Source organism: Trifolium pratense, linkage group LG5 (genome assembly GCF_020283565.1).
Source record: "Trifolium pratense cultivar HEN17-A07 linkage group LG5, ARS_RC_1.1, whole genome shotgun sequence".
NCBI lineage: Eukaryota > Viridiplantae > Streptophyta > Magnoliopsida > Fabales > Fabaceae > Trifolium > Trifolium pratense.
Genome location: NC_060063.1, coordinates 21,080,038 through 21,097,109, shown reverse-complemented (window position 1 = coordinate 21,097,109; position 17,072 = coordinate 21,080,038). Strand labels below are relative to the sequence as shown.

The following is a 17,072-nucleotide window of genomic DNA, read 5'->3' as shown; positions in this document are numbered from 1 at the left end:
TATCTAATTGGATTTTTGTCTTAAAATGGACATGATGGGTTAAATATTGTGTTAAATATTAAATTAAAAAAATCCAAATCAACAAGAAAAAATATCACTAATGGAATGACACCAACAACTAACTCCACATGTATTTTTTAAGAACTATGTTATATAAACATCAATACATAAGACAAAAATACGACAACATATAATACCTCTTTCTATGCACAGTTTTCGAAACATGCAAAAAGTATTAAAATAATTAAAAAGTGGTAAAGTGTTGTATTTTTGTTTAAAATTTGATGTTTAAATAACATTTTTCATTTTTTAATTCACTCTCTCTAAATTTTCATGTGTTTTAGATACTACATGCATGTCAATCACAAATAACACCAACAACTAACTACACATATTTTTAATTAACTCTTCCTAAATTTTAATGTGTTTTGGATTCAAAACCAGTATAACAACTTAAGTAAACAAATAAAAGGGTCATGTTAATTTGTGCGCTAAGGGCACATGTTAAACTACCTAAAAATAGAAACATAACATTTAATGATACAAAGAATTTAATGCTTAGATGAAATGAATGCACCACAAGTTTAATAATTGTTTCTATATTTATCTTCTTAACATGTGCATTAAGGACACAAGTTAACATTCTCCAACAAATAAATATGCAATGCTAATTTAAATTTACAAAACTAGCATCCCAAAGTTCTTTATTTCATATTCAATAAATATATATAAATAACAAGATCATAATAAATTAACATATATACTCCCTCCATTCTTTGTTATAAGTAACAATTAGAGGAAAAAATTTATTCCTTTTTATAAGCAACAATCTATAAACAATTACAATTTTACTCTTATTAAATTGTATCAATGATACTTTTTTCCAAGGTTATGCATTAAATACTAAACATATTCCCTATACATTCACCAAGGTTAGTTTTGCAATAATGTACTATAAAGTTTTAGAGTTTTTAATAATAAAAAAAAATCCTTGGTATGTATGTTTTTTATCTAATTGTTGTTTATAAAAAGGAATGGATGAAGTATATTAAAGTTGAGTCTCTAGCTCAAGGTCACATAGCACAACATCTACATCCTAATGTTGAGAAAAAGGTGATATCAAACTCTCAACGTAGATGTTTAGTATCATCAGACCATTGATGTTTTGAATTTTAGGAATCTTAAAAGTATTGTTCTGGACTGGACCTAAAGGCCCAATCCGTCGAGCACACAAATGGGCATGTCGAGCATGCGCAATGTTGTGTCGAGCACGCGTAAGATTCAAGCCCACAACGCAGAAGGCCCCACATTCACTTCTAATGTGACCAAACCCCTCACATTCATGGCATTGAACACCTTTATTTGGAGCTGATTTCTCATCTGTTACAGGTTTTCTGAAATTCCTGTAAGTGTTGCGACCAATGTCAGCTGCACCTGTCTTAGAGCGTTTGTCCATTCTCTTTAGCACCTTATTAAATTGTTTTCCCAAAAGAACCATTGCATCAGAGATGCTGTGTTCAGACTCTGTGTCACTCAGTTGATCTTCTTCCTCAGCATTGGAAACAAAAGCAATGCTTTTGTTTTTCTTATCCATCTTTTCATTTGTAGCTACCTCATAGGTTTGTAGTGAACCAACCAGTTCATCTAGCTTCATATCTGTGATATCCTTTGCTTCTTCTATAGCTGTGACTTTTATGTCAAACTTCTTAGGTAGAGACCTGAACATTTTTCTTACCAGCTTTTCTTCAGGTATCTTTTCACCCAAGGCATCAAATTGATTGTCAAAATCAAGTATGGTCATGTGAAAATCCTGAATGGTTTCATCATCATTCATTCTAATATTCTCAAACTTAGTTGTTAGGAGTTGTAGCTTTGACAGCTTTACTTTAGAGGTACCTTCATGAACAGTCTCAAGAATTGTCCAAGCTTCTTTAGCAGAGACACACTTTTTGATGAGTCTGAATATGTGCTTGTCAACACCATTATATAGTGCATATAATGCTTTTGAGTTTGCAAGAGCAAGCTCAACCTCTTCTTTGGACCATTCTTCAGCAGATTTCAACTCAAGAGTTGGTTTACCATCTTTATCCATCTTCACAGGTGGAGTCCACCCTCTCAGAACTGCCTTCCATGTCTTGCTATCAATTTGTTTTAGAAAGGCCATCATGCGGGACTTCCAATAGTCATAGTTTGAAGCACCAACCAGAAGAGGTGGTCTGGTAACAAACCCTCCTTCTTTGTCCATCCTTGCCAGAAAAAGTTTCCCTGGAGCTCACCCTAAAATTCAGAACAGGGTGCCTGCTCTGATACCAATTGAAATTCCTGGCACACAGTGGACAGGTGTTGATCAAGGTGTATCAACACTTGTCTGTTGTAGACAGATGTTGTTACCGGTGCGCCAACACTTGTCTATAAACAGAGCAAATAACATAAAACAATACAAATAGTAAAGTAAATAACACACGAGAGTTGTTAACCCAGTTCAGCCTAAAGCCTACTCTAGGGGATACCAATCCAGGAATGAAGTCCACTATCAGCAGTATTACTTCGAAGCTAAACTCACCCGTTTACAACTTCTCACTTAATCACTACCCAATGACACTTCTACCTAGGAACTCCTAGATATGAGACCCCGTCCCAATTCCCACCTTAACAACACAGACAGCGTTGTTATTCAATTCAACAATCACAACAGGTGGAGACACACTCCTAAGAAACTAGGATTCACTCTTGCTTTAAAGCTTGCGAGTAAACCACACAACACAATAGAACAATCTCCGTACTTCAAAGCTTAGGAGAAGTTCACACTTACAACTCAATAAACTCAAGTCCTAAGCTTGCATCAATGAGACACAACAAAGGCTCACAATTAACACTCTAAAATCCCTAAAAACACACGCTTTGTAATACACGATTTTAGATACTTGAAACCATATGCTTGCCTTCGTATTTATAGTAGTAGAATGACTTGGGCTTCAAGACAAAATTAGGGCTTCTAGAATTGCGGCAGCTGTGATATATTTTTGAAAACAATAGTTATATTTTTGAAACGCAAAAATATATTTTCCAAAAATATAATTCCTTTGGAAAATAAAACTAGGGTTTGGCTGCCTCATGAAACACATTAAACACGTGCGCCTTCCTCTGTAAGAAACCTTGAAACAATTCTTCAAACAGATCTTCAAAAGATTGAGTAGAAATTTAAACCCGCTAGCTGGCGCGCACGATACAGAGTCAGGTGTTGTTCCAAAGTGTCCCAACATTTGTCACAACACTTGGGGTCAGCACATTTGTCTCAACACTTGGCTAAAATATGTTTTTGCAAAATGTAGCCAACTTACAAAAACCCAACAAAATGGTTTTGTGTAGAAAAGAAAAATGAGTTCATTTTGCCTTGAGGAAACAAAAATTGATTTTGTCGAAATTAGTAACTTTGTTTAAAATGCTTTTGATTGTTTGGATTAATGACTTTGGGGTATTATGGGATATTACCATGCTTTTGGAAGTGAAAAATTTTGAGTGATAGTGTGTTTTCCATTTTGATGGCCGAACCTAAAAGAGGAAAAATGGGTGAGATTCCAAAATTTTTCTAAGTCCACAATGATGAAAAAATGATCATGGTTTTGATGAGTGACCATAGGTGTTTAAAAGAATGATTATAGGCTTGTGTTTGGAAAGAAAAACTTGTAACTTGCGACGCAAGAAAACCTCGATTATTTTGTCGAAATATTTTTGAAGAGTTTTTAGTTTGTTTTCAAATGGTTTTTGGGTGTGTAAATGTTTTCTTTGAGGTTGAAAACAATAGAGGTCAATGGTATGCTTTGGAAACAAAAATGATTTTGTTTTGCGGAAATAGTGCATTTAACTTCGTGAATTTTTAATCACTATGGGGAGGACTCGAAAACACAATCCGAGAGTGTTAGGAAGTGCCTTAGACACCTCTAGACCTTTGTTGATAGGTTTAGTTTCGTTGAGATATTTTGGGAGAAACTTATGGATTGTACGCTGCTTATTTTAGGGCGCGCGAAAGTGTAGAATTGTTCGAAGTTGTTTGAAATTGGAGCTTGCCGAGGTAAGGGCACCGTTTTTATTTCCGTATTAAATTCCGTCGATAGCATTAGGGTATGCTTGTTGTTGTGCTTGTTTGTTTGTGCACTGTTGGTGAGTGCTTGGTATGTTTGCGTGATGTATTCTCGGTATGAGTTCGTGATGAATACATGAGGATACTTGTCTTACATATGATTTGATGAAATATATGTGTTGACATGCTTGTTGTGGAAATTACATATTATGTGAATATGTATTGTTGTTGCATTAGTATAGATAAGAGTATCGTATGCTCATGCGTCCATGGTACGTGGTGTTGGAGTAAGCCCTAAGAGCCAATCTATTTTCATAGTATTTGCTTTAGGAGTTTGAATATAAATATGGCATTTCTTTATTATATTTGTAAGGTTGCAAAATAATGAAGTCCCTAGAATAGAAAGTCCGTTTAATAATTAAGTGTGACTTAATCATGAGATAATATTAAACATAAGGACACTATTCTTAAAGTATCTGTAGTCGAGCTTTAAGGTAAAGGGGATAACCTTAAAAGCATAAAAACTATTATGAAGATAGACTGATGATCACATCTCATGGATCATGGGATAAGGAGTTATCAAGTCTTGACGTAGGTATAAATATTAGGAGTAATATTTATACTGGATTGACCCGCTATGAGAGTACTACATGCAAAGTTATGCAAAGTGTCATAAGTTACTCTCATGGTGATAATGGTGTAAACCGCCCTTAGACCTGAAACCACTTTGTACCCTAGATGTGGAGTCAAGTACTTTGTTGCTGATCTAACGTTATCCGTAACAGGATAACCATAAAGGCAGTTGATGGGTACTTCACAAAGCATGCTGAGGGACAGTAGTGACCTAGATGGAATTTGCCAATCCTGCATAACAGGATAAATGTCATGGGCCCAATATTGAACTGGACAAAGATGACACCAAGTATGTTTTGTGTTCAATATAGACATAAAGGGCAAAGGGGTAATTATACACACTGATATTATCACAAGAGGTTATGTTTAGATCACATGTTAATTTCTCGTAACTTGAGTAGCAGTGATGTGTTGCTAGATACCGCTCACTGTTTATTGTAATAAATAGTGATTTATTATAATTGTCAATGTTACGGAAACCTACAGGGTCACACACATAAGAACAATCTAGTGAGATTGGAACACCGTAAGGTACGGTGCACCTTGGAGAAATAAGGAAATATGATAAGGGTATTATGGTAATTAAAATGAGCATTACATCATATGGTATGATGTAGCAAGAAGGGGGTGCAAATATGTACTAGACATATTTACATGAGAATGGCGCCCACTATAGCCCATTTAGTTAAAAGGGTTTTAGTGTAATTTTGCCATGGCAAGTGGTTCTATAAATAGAACCCTTGTGGTAAGGAGAAATAGTTACACACTTTTGTTACTCATTCTCATGAGCCTTTGTTCTCTCCTCTCTTGAGAAACCCTAATCACCTTTCTAGAGTTTTTGTGAAAAACCCTAATCCTTATTTTGTGCCTCCTTTCTCCTAACCATTCAAACCATTGGAGCTAGCACTCCATTGAAGGTTGTTGTTCGTGTGGACTGGCTAGAGGCGTTATACCTTTAACGCTTGTGATCAAATTCGTTGGTGACTTGGTGGTGACCTTGTTCGTGACGGTTCGAGGTTCTTGTTCGTGACCTTGTTCGTGATTCGAAGTGTTCGATAGCCGTTCGTGATTTAAAGGGAGTTTTCGAACCAAAAGGTAAAACTCTAAACACAATTCATGACCATTCGTAAGGATCACAAAAGGAAAATTTTAAAATTCCGCTGCTTTTATCGTATCAATTTTCCTTCAGTGGTATCAGAGCCACTTACGAAACCATGAATTGATGTTTGTTTAAATTCATGAATTCAGTTTTAATATGATTAAAACAGTTAATAAAAGATTAAAATCGAGTAATTAAAATTTGACGGTTGTTTGTGTATAAATTGGATGATTAACATTGAAACGGCTCCGGAATCCGACACTTGTATGGTGGAGCATGCGATATGTTGATTGTCCTAAGGTTACACGAACAAGAACGGTCAATACTTACATGTGATGTAAGTTTTGTGTATGAATTGGGTAATTAACATTGAAACGGCTTCGGAATCCGACACTTGTATGGTGAAGCATGCGATATGTTAATTGTCCTAAGGTTACACAATCAAGAACGGCCATAAACTTATATATGATATAAGTAACCGTAATGCAAAATGGTGTATGTGATATACCGTTAGTAATTTCGTTAAAATTATTATGAAAGTTATTCAATTAAAGCGAGCCGTGTTCATTTGTTTCGGAATCCGACATTTGTATGGTGAAACAATGACATGTTGATCAATTGGATTGAATTTGGTCATAAGGAATTTTGACGGCATGAAAGGGTTGCACAAATGTTGTGTCATTAAAATTAGGATTTGCAAAACGTATCAAGTGTTGATGCGAAAAGTAGATGATAAATATATTTAATTTTGAAATCGTTTCAAAATTCTAGAAATATCTTTTAAAATTGTTTTAAAAGATAATATCATCAATTTTGGAAATATTTTATTCAAAAGGGTTTTGATTAAATAATTTTCCATATTTGACAAATATATTTAATTATGAAATCGTTTCAAATCTCTAGAAATATCTTTTAAAATTGTTTTAAAAGATAATATTACCAATTTTGGAAATATTTTATTCAAAAAGGTTTTGATTAAATAATTTTCCATATTTGGAGAATTGTCAAAAGATTTAATTCTACTTTAAAATAATGTTATTTATTTTAGCAAATTTTGATTCGAAATATTTAATTGTGAATTAAATATTTGAATCAAACTTACCTGATTTGATCAATCGCCGGATTTAATTAATTATGAGACTTTAATAATAATAAAGTTTGTTTGTTATTATTATATTTGATGATCGGTTATGGCCTTAGTTTATTTATTTTATTGCATTTGGTTTTTAAATACGGCCTGCGTGTCGTGCCTTATCTCTATTCTCTATATTCTCTTCTCATCCACTCCCTCGTATGTAAAACGAGTATTCTTTTATATTATTATGTAATATTATGAAGAAGAAGAACAATGGAGGTCAACCTTGGAGATCATGCTTGGAGAAGTATAGATCGTTTTAGGTTAGATTAGGTTCTCTCATTGGCTTGGGAGAACAAATGCGCTATGGGCCATAACTGTTTCATTTTATTATATTATGTATGTTGATGCATGTTATGAATGGAGTGACGTCATTGTATGTAAGCCGTGGTAAGGTGAGATCAAATTAATTATAAAAGCCCTCAAAGGAATTAATATTAAGTTTTATTGCTTTCCAACGAATAGCGCCCTTCAAGATCAATATCGATCAATGTAGGTTTTGCCAACGCGAAGTGCATTGTCAATATTGATAAGTTGCGGTGAGGTAATTTATTTATCCGATCGCTATTTAATGGGTCTAACTTAACTAAAGAAAATATAATAAGATTATATGACTTTAGAAGCAAGTATTGGGTCATTCCATGTGATGGATTAGAATAAGTGTTATTCACCCAATAGAAAGGATATGAGAGTTGTATGAGATACAATTGGAAAGGAGTTTCCTACCTAAATAACTAAGTTTTGTGTAATCAGCCCAACGCTGACTTAAAACGAAGTGAAATATGGATCTCATTCTCACTAGAAAATCTTCCAACGGGATTTTCCGAATCAAATGTCGAGGGTCATTTGTTTTGAGTAAAATAGTGAGAGAGCGTATTTAATTAAAGACCAAATTAAATATGATTTAGTCATAATATCTTACATATCTTTGTAATTAGAATTTCGAAATACAATACATATTAAGTTGTCCTTATGAAGGACAAGATTTTCAGAAAGGAGTTTCTGTATTGGTACAAATTGAGAATTGTTCTCAAATGCGAGAAAACTATAAGTCTTGAACTATAAACTGTGAACAACCTACCATAACTAGATTGAAAAGGGATACTTGTTAGAAGCATCAAGTTGACGTCTAGATATAGAATATATAATAAATGATGTGATCATTTAATCTCAAGTAAGATCCTTTTGAAAGAACTTTAGAGTATGATAAATTTCTCAATGGATCAAAAGTTGGTCATAGGATCAATCTAACAAATTATAATGGAATAGATATAGACAAAATTGTTTTGAATATCTACCGGAATTTGTTGAGTTGAATGAGAATTAATTTGCACTATCAAAGATTTGAGATATATAATATAAATAAGATTTATATTCCTCTTATTTGAATAGTACAAAATGGTTGTCAAAGTAGAACGGCTATGGTTAGACCATTAAATAAAAATGACGTAAATAGTTCTTGGAAGAGTCAAACCAAAAGTATGAAGTGAGACTTCAATAATGCACATATTGTTATAGAAAGTCAAAATTTCTATTTCTACATCAAAAGTATATGATACAAGATGTTGAATCTCAATTTTTCGAAAATAGAGATGCTTAAAGAATTAGAACATTGGCTATAATTTTAAGTCAACCCATATCTAGAATGAAAATTGTTTCATTGATAATGAGAGCTTATGCAATGACTTAAAATCGAGTTTGAAATGGAACACAATAATTGTTATTGAATTCCATCTAGTAATAGAAGTAGCAATTGTATATCTTGTATTGACAATATATGAATTGTAGCCTTAAATGATAAGACAAGTAATGGTCCTATCATTTAAGCAAAGTTTTCTATACTATTACTCCAAGTCAAGTAATGGACTAGGGTTCCATGGTCTTGATAGGGTTATCTATAACAATCGTGATAAGAGCCAAATATGATTTGGACCTTAAATATATCAAGAGCATTGTTGTTTAGTACAAATATTCGATGTGTCAATAAAATAACGCATGACCTATTTGAACAATATACATGAGATGTATGTCGACCACTAAACATATTTTGTATATTGAGTTTATTTTACTTCATTAACATTGATGATTAAAATCATTAGATGTTGGTAGGTGTATGACACCAATTAGAAATCTTTGAATTTGTCAAAGAAATTCAACAATGAAGAAAATAGAACTCGACAAAAGTATTTAAGTTATATGAATGAGTCATATCAGTAAATACTTAATTAAAAGACTATAATAACTATTTTATCACATCATGTTTGACATGATTTAAGGATAGTTTAATTATATATTGACTCTTTCTATAAATCTCTTTACTTATAATTAATCTTCACCCACAATTAGTTCCCTTTTAAAATGATCATAAAGACACCATATGCGATATGGAGGTAAGAGTACCAAGTTTGTCTTTATGAGAATTTTGGATTAAAATTTATTAGATAAATCTAATTCCAAATGAATGAATGAATAAGTGGAAATATCCTAAAGAAAGGGATATTGGTCCTATATCACTCTTAAGGACAAAAGGTTGTTTTGTTGCTAGGTTTGAAACATTCCTCTAGTGGGAGTGTGTCTCTAAAAGAGACAGTGGGAGTGATATAGAACTTGAATAAATTCAAGTACCACAAAACATATTTATTTAAAAGGGAATGCAAACCGGTTCCTCAAGGTTGTTGAAGAACCATTGTTTTAAAGTTGCACAAATCCAAGATAAGTCTAACATATCACATATGGCTACAAGGTATGGTTTTATCATGACTCAGCAATGTGATATGATTCTCATGGAAGATGAGTCTTTGACTTTCTAAAAGGTCGTAAGACGATCTAGATTATGAGAAGTGGCTAAATGCCATGAAATCTCATACAGAATCCATATACACTAACCTTATGTAGATAATGGTTATGTCTTCAAGATGAGTAAGACTCATACGATGAAAGTGAGTATTCTTTTTGAACACTGATATGGATGGTATTAAGAATACCTTATAATATTTGATTGCTTCTGCTAAATGTTGTACTACATGTTTTGGTAGATGGATAACAAAGTTGCATTCCTTAATTGGAATGACCTCATATATATGCGTTGGACATATACGTAAGGGTTTTGTTGATCCAAATGATGCTAGAAAGGTATATAACTTGTAGCTATCTAATTTTGATTAGATAGAGTTCTCAGAAAATTAAATTATTGTTTGTTCCTTTTATGAAGTTTTATGAAAACAAATTAACAAGGACAAACCTATCTAACTTTGATTAGATCGAATAAATTTGAATATTTGTTCCTTTTGAAAGTTTTGTGGAAAACAAATGAAGGACAAATATAAATCTTGTGCATACAAAGTTTTAGTGGGAGTGATAATATCTGATATCATATTAATCATCAAGACATTTTTCTTATACATGTGAGACATGACTAAGAAAATAACTCTTGATGAAACACTTAGGCAAGAATTCCTAAAGAGTTAGGAATAACCTATGTACCAAAATTGAAATTAGTGTTTGACACTAACTTACCTTCAAGAATATCCCTAAGGACCTTAAAGGAACTAAGGCCTATTTCTTGAAATAGATAGGTATGGGAAGGATCATTATAAGGAAGTTATAATGAAGGAAGTTTCCATACCAATGTATTGTATATCATGGCTGAATACAAGCATTGAAAGCTATAAGATAAGCTTCGTAATATGTTTGTTTCAGTTAAATAAGTTGAGTATTTAAGATTGGATCGTTTGGCTCATGATTGAGCTAAAGATATGTTTCCGGTGTTACAAGTCACATTAATCACATTAGTGATGGTAATAGTTTAATCTTGCAAGAACACTTGAAAATAGATCTCACCGACGATTCATGAATATACTTAGACACTTATATATTTCGATAGAGATCGAAATAGAACGTTGAAAGATACGTAAGATACCAACATAGGAAATAGTTCCTTATCCACTAACAAAGCCTCTTGCGCAGTTGAAGCGTGATGGGCATACTAAGTCTATAGGTATTAAGAGAAACCTAGATTGGCTTTAGTGCTAGTGGGAGATTGTTGGAGTAAGCCCTAAGAGCCAATCTATTTTCATAGTATTTGCTTTAGGAGTTTGAATATAAATATGGCATTTCTTTATTATATTTGTAAGGTTGCAAAATAATGAAGTCCCTAGAATAGAAAGTCCGTTTAATAATTAAGTGTGACTTAATCATGAGATAATATTAAACATAAGGACACTATTCTTAAAGTATCTGTAGTCGAGCTTTAAGGTAAAGGGGATAACCTTAAAAGCATAAAAACTATTATGAAGATAGACTGATGATCACATCTCATGGATCATGGGATAAGGAGTTATCAAGTCTTGACGTAGGTATAAATATTAGGAGTAATATTTATACTGGATTGACCCGCTATGAGAGTACTACATGCAAAGTTATGCAAAGTGTCATAAGTTACTCTCATGGTGATAATGGTGTAAACCGCCCTTAGACCTGAAACCACTTTGTACCCTAGATGTGGAGTCAAGTACTTTGTTGCTGATCTAACGTTATCCGTAACAGGATAACCATAAAGGCAGTTGATGGGTACTTCACAAAGCATGCTGAGGGACAGTAGTGACCTAGATGGAATTTGCCAATCCTGCATAACAGGATAAATGTCATGGGCCCAATATTGAACTGGACAAAGATGACACCAAGTATGTTTTGTGTTCAATATAGACATAAAGGGCAAAGGGGTAATTATACACACTGATATTATCACAAGAGGTTATGTTTAGATCACATGTTAATTTCTCGTAACTTGAGTAGCAGTGATGTGTTGCTAGATACCGCTCACTGTTTATTGTAATAAATAGTGATTTATTATAATTGTCAATGTTACGGAAACCTACAGGGTCACACACATAAGAACAATCTAGTGAGATTGGAACACCGTAAGGTACGGTGCACCTTGGAGAAATAAGGAAATATGATAAGGGTATTATGGTAATTAAAATGAGCATTACATCATATGGTATGATGTAGCAAGAAGGGGGTGCAAATATGTACTAGACATATTTACATGAGAATGGCGCCCACTATAGCCCATTTAGTTAAAAGGGTTTTAGTGTAATTTTGCCATGGCAAGTGGTTCTATAAATAGAACCCTTGTGGTAAGGAGAAATAGTTACACACTTTTGTTACTCATTCTCATGAGCCTTTGTTCTCTCCTCTCTTGAGAAACCCTAATCACCTTTCTAGAGTTTTTGTGAAAAACCCTAATCCTTATTTTGTGCCTCCTTTCTCCTAACCATTCAAACCATTGGAGCTAGCACTCCATTGAAGGTTGTTGTTCGTGTGGACTGGCTAGAGGCGTTATACCTTTAACGCTTGTGATCAAATTCGTTGGTGACTTGGTGGTGACCTTGTTCGTGACGGTTCGAGGTTCTTGTTCGTGACCTTGTTCGTGATTCGAAGTGTTCGATAGCCGTTCGTGATTTAAAGGGAGTTTTCGAACCAAAAGGTAAAACTCTAAACACAATTCATGACCATTCGTAAGGATCACAAAAGGAAAATTTTAAAATTCCGCTGCTTTTATCGTATCAATTTTCCTTCACGTGGTTGCGGGAGTGGACCACGGGGTGTGATTGCGAGAGCGGATCCACCCAAATGTTTGAGGTATTTTATGGGGTTCAATAAGTGGTTGCGGGAGTGGACCACGGGGTGCGACTGACAGTGATTGGGTCCACCGTTATTCTTTTTAGTAAGCACAATACGTGGTGACCGTGATGGGCTGCGGGGTGTGATTGACAGTGATTGGGTCCACTCTAATCTTTGTAGTGACCGTGATGGGCTACGGGATTTTATTGATGTCTTACGGGTTTTATTTGGGTTCACAATACGTGGTGACCGTGATGGGCTGCGGGGTGTGATTGACAGTGATTGGGTCCACTCTAATCTTTGTAGTGACCGTGATGGGCTACGGGATTTTATTGATGTCTTGCGGGTTTTATTTGGGTTCACAATACGTGGTGACCGTGATGGGCTGCGGGGTGTGATTGACAGTGATTGGGTCCACTCTAATCTTTGTAGTGACCGTGATGGGCTACAGGATTTTATTGATGTTTCCGAGGTTTATGCGTGTGATTTAACCAGTGGCGGTTATCACCTTAATTCATTAGAGGTTTGCGAGACCAGTGGCGGTTGTCGCCTTGCTTGCGTTAGAGGGTTGTGAAACCAGAGGGGTTGTCGCATTCATTGCATTAGAGGTTGCATTAGGCTATCTGCGCATTTTATTTATTATGCGTGGTGTTGAGAAAATGATAAGTGTTTACTCGCTTTTATGCTTTGGTATTTGGTATTTGTATATTTGTTTCCAGTTGGTGACCCTTGCTTTGTATGTGATACGTGAACGGGTTATCCCCCACCTAGACGATGGAGCGTTACCTGAGGCTGTGGGTCGTGTGGATGGCGAGGACTTCGTAGATTATGCCGGAGAGTAGATGGTAGCTTTGGTTAGGCTACATTTTGTTAGGCTTAGGGCCTAGTATCTTTTGGATGACTGTATAGTATACTCAGACATGTTTAGTGCCTTTTGGCCTTGTGATATATTCGGTTCATAACTCGTGACTTTTGGTTTATGAACTTGATGTATCCTATGTATGTAAATTATTCAGGTGCACACTTTGCTTCTCGGAAGCCCTGTGGTATAATATTTTGGTATTGTATTTATATTCCATTGTATGATGAAATGTCGAGATAGCTAAGAGCGTTCACGCACGCCTTTTTTTTATTTAGCGTGTTGTTTTAAAAAAAAATAATAATACCCCTTTTCCGGCTTTAAAAATCGGGGTGTTACATTTTGGTATCAAAGCTCGGCATTAGATCTTCAAAGGGAAAGTGTGCACTTAAGTCGTTAGTCCAAAGTCGGTTAGAACATAGCTAGAGTTGAGTTAGTTCTAGCGATCGGTTTGGGGTTGTGTTATGGGCAGTGACTAGTTGTGAGAGATTTTCTTCGGAAATGTTTGGATAAGGATCTAATCAAAAGAAATTGGTATGTGCAGGAAAAAGATGCCTCCAAGAAGGGCGCCTGCAGCCCCTAGGGCGGATAATGATGAGATGTATCAGATGGCTCATGCCATGAATACAATGGCAGTTGCTGTGACTGCCCAGACCCATGCGAAGGCGCAAAGGGATGTAGAGAAGCGTGAGAGGGAGATCATTGCTGCTGGATCTAGAGTTCTCACCAGTTTCAATAATCAGACTCCTCCTAAGTTTAATGGGGAGGGAGGTCCTGATACTGCGGATTTGTGGCTCCAGGCTATGGAGAGGATCTTTGGAGCAATCCATTGCCCCGAGGGGGAGAAGGTGGTTTTAGCGACCTATCAGCTGCTGGGAGGTTCGGAATATTGGTGGGGGAACACCAGGCTTATTATGGAGGCCGCTTATGAGGAAATAAATTGGGAGAACTTCAAGAGGAGGTTCTTAGCTAAGTACTTTCCCGAGACTGCTAGGGAGAGGTACGGAGAGGAATTCCTGCAACTGCGCCAGGGGGGCATGAACGTGGAAGCCTATGCGAAGAAGTTTGAATCCCTGTCAAGGTTCTTTCGTTTCTTCAGGGATGGCATAGATGAGACTTATATGTGCCGTCGATTCCAGGATGGTTTGAGGTACGAGCTGCAAGACGCAGTGGTGCCGCTAGGGATTCGACACTTTCAAGTGCTGGTTGAGAAGTGTCAAGAGGTTGAGGATATGAGATATAAGCGGGTGGACCGCCAAGGTGATTTTTGTGATGGAGGACCTAGTCGTTCAAGTGGTCAGACCCAGAGATCGAGTCAGAATAGTGGGAGGCAAGGGAATAAGCCTTACGACCGTTCACAGAAAAATAGAGGACCGGGTCGCTCTGTGAATCAAGGGAGTCGGGGTGGAGAGAAGCATACTTGTTACCGATGTGGTCAAGAGGGCCATTATGCAAGTGAGTGTGGAAATAGGGGACCAGGAGCTGTTTGTTTCAACTGTCAGAAGCCGGGTCACTTTGCTAGAGATTGTAAAGCCCCAAAGGCCGGACCGTCGGCGAATGTGGCATAAGGAGCTCGACCCGCGGATAGAGGAGGTGTCTACTTTATGGGCACTAGGACGAGTGGTCAGACCAGTAATGCCATGCGTGGGGATTACTAGATTGCAGGTAACGCTTTAACTGCATTGATTGATGTTGGGGCAACCCACTCTTACGTATATTGGTGTGTGCTGTTTGCTTGGGATTGTTTGTTTGTCACTGCTTTTGTTTTTGAATGTTTCTACTCGGTAAAGGACTTAGTAGTAATTATAGCATGGTTGCACTATTTAGTGGTAATTTGGAATTAGAGTGCGACGCACGTCAAGGGTCAGCGGACCTAGTGTTGTTAGAAGATGAGTATGCGAATGGTGGTTACCTTAAGGGTTTAAGTGGGTGTTTAAGACATATTAGGATTTTGAAATGTGGATTATTAAGGGTAAATCACGTGATGATTTCAGGTAGGAGACCAAGTATCACGTTGGTAAGTGACGATCTATACATAGTTTGGGAGATTGTGAGTATAGATGTAGTTATGAGATGAAACCTTAAGAAATTAATTGTGGGTTAAGTATGAAATGGAGAGATGGTTGGGTAAGAACGAGGAGTTCAGCCTCGAGTAATGAGTTGTATGCCCGTAATAAGAGATACAAGAGGTATATAGTATGGAAATGCCTATAGAATTTTAGTCGTGTAAGCAAAAATCGTTAGTTGTTGGCGGGTAAAACATAAGAGAAAGTGAATTTCTCGAGTAGTTTGAAGAGATTAGTCAAGATTTGAGTAGAGGCCCGATATGGATGAACATTTAAGTTAGCGATTTCAGTCGACCGAGAGGGTTGAATAACCGAGTAGCACCTTGAAGTTATAACATCATAAGAGTTGAGGCGGAAAAGTTTTAAGTAATTCAAGTTATGGACGGAAATTTTTAGAAAATTTTCTAGAAATGTCGTGTATGAGTAAAAAAAGGGATTCGTTAGTAAGAGTACTAAGACGAAGAGAGTGATAGTTGGAAGGACATTTTGTTGAGTGTTAAGAGGTAATGAGAAATTTAGATGATATGGCTAGTATTTTAAGTTCTTGAGGATTAGATTCAAGGAGTTGAATTATGTATCGAACCTATTACGGAAGTTATGGTAGAGTATGATTTATGCTTTGGTGGGTAGTCTTGAGGGGACGAGCATTAAGATTTGAGATAAGTGTCGGACACTAGATGGATGAGTAAGATAAGTTGATTCGAAAGTTAATTATAATGACGTTCTAAGTATAAGTTTAGAGATAGTTATGCATAAAAGGCTAATAACTAGGAACATGGATGACTAATTATTTAGAGCGTTCGATTTCGAGGAATATGTTGGTTTGTACCTTAGAAAAAGGCTAGAAGTGAGTAAGAACTTTTTGAGTAAGTAGATGCGTCGAGATGAGTAGCAAGAACTTGTGCGCGAAGTTGGTAATTGGTACTAGGAAATACTATAACTTTAGATAGTTACGACGATTAGGGATTGGTCGAACGGAGAAGCACATGGCAACGGGGCCTGTGAGAACTAAGGAATTCGCGAAAAGGATTACCTCACACATAATTTGGAAAATTATGATTGTGCGTGTATGTTGAGGAGTCGAAAGCACCACATGAACGGAGGTCATGGCGGTGTGTTTGTTATATGTGGAAGTAAAAAGGAGTTAAGTAATTGTCTATTGGAAAGAATTGAGTACAAGTGGCTGAGAGTGCTATTGTAGTTTGGTAAAGATGGTATATGTCACCATCATGGTTGTCGGCTATCTATTGACAAATTGAGGGACTGATCACTCTTAATATGTTGTTAATAGTAGACGGAATCGTGTTGATTGGAATAGACTAGTTTTGGCCAGCTTTGGTAGTGCGTAAAGTTTTTGGAAATTCTTTTGGAGGGTAGCCCGTCGCCGTTTCGTGTGAACTTAATGAAATGGGCTATGCTGCGGAGACAAAATATGTGACCTTGGAAACAACATGTGTTGATCTAGGTTTGTGGACTTGGTAGAAAAATTTTGAGTGAGGAACTCATTGTGTTGTCTAGCTTGGCGTCTGGAGTTTGAAGCTAGTGCTACTTTGTAAAGGGTTGCGACAAGTGCA

General features: G+C 36.1%; 1 protein-coding gene across 1 annotated transcript; it reads left to right on the top strand.

Moving 5' to 3' along the window:
- The first annotated feature begins 13,983 nt into the window (after positions 1 to 13,983).
- On the top strand, positions 13,984 to 15,000 carry LOC123886229. The gene has a single exon (XM_045935563.1). It carries the CDS (start codon positions 13,984 to 13,986, stop codon positions 14,998 to 15,000), a length of 1,017 nt encoding a protein of 338 aa, XP_045791519.1.
- The last annotated feature ends 2,072 nt before the right edge of the window (positions 15,001 to 17,072 follow it).

What these genes read in the sequence shown, in the direction of transcription:
- LOC123886229 (XM_045935563.1), top strand. Translation starts at nt 13,984, where the DNA reads ATGCCTCCAAGAAGGGCGCCTGCAGCCCCTAGGGCGGATAATGATGAG.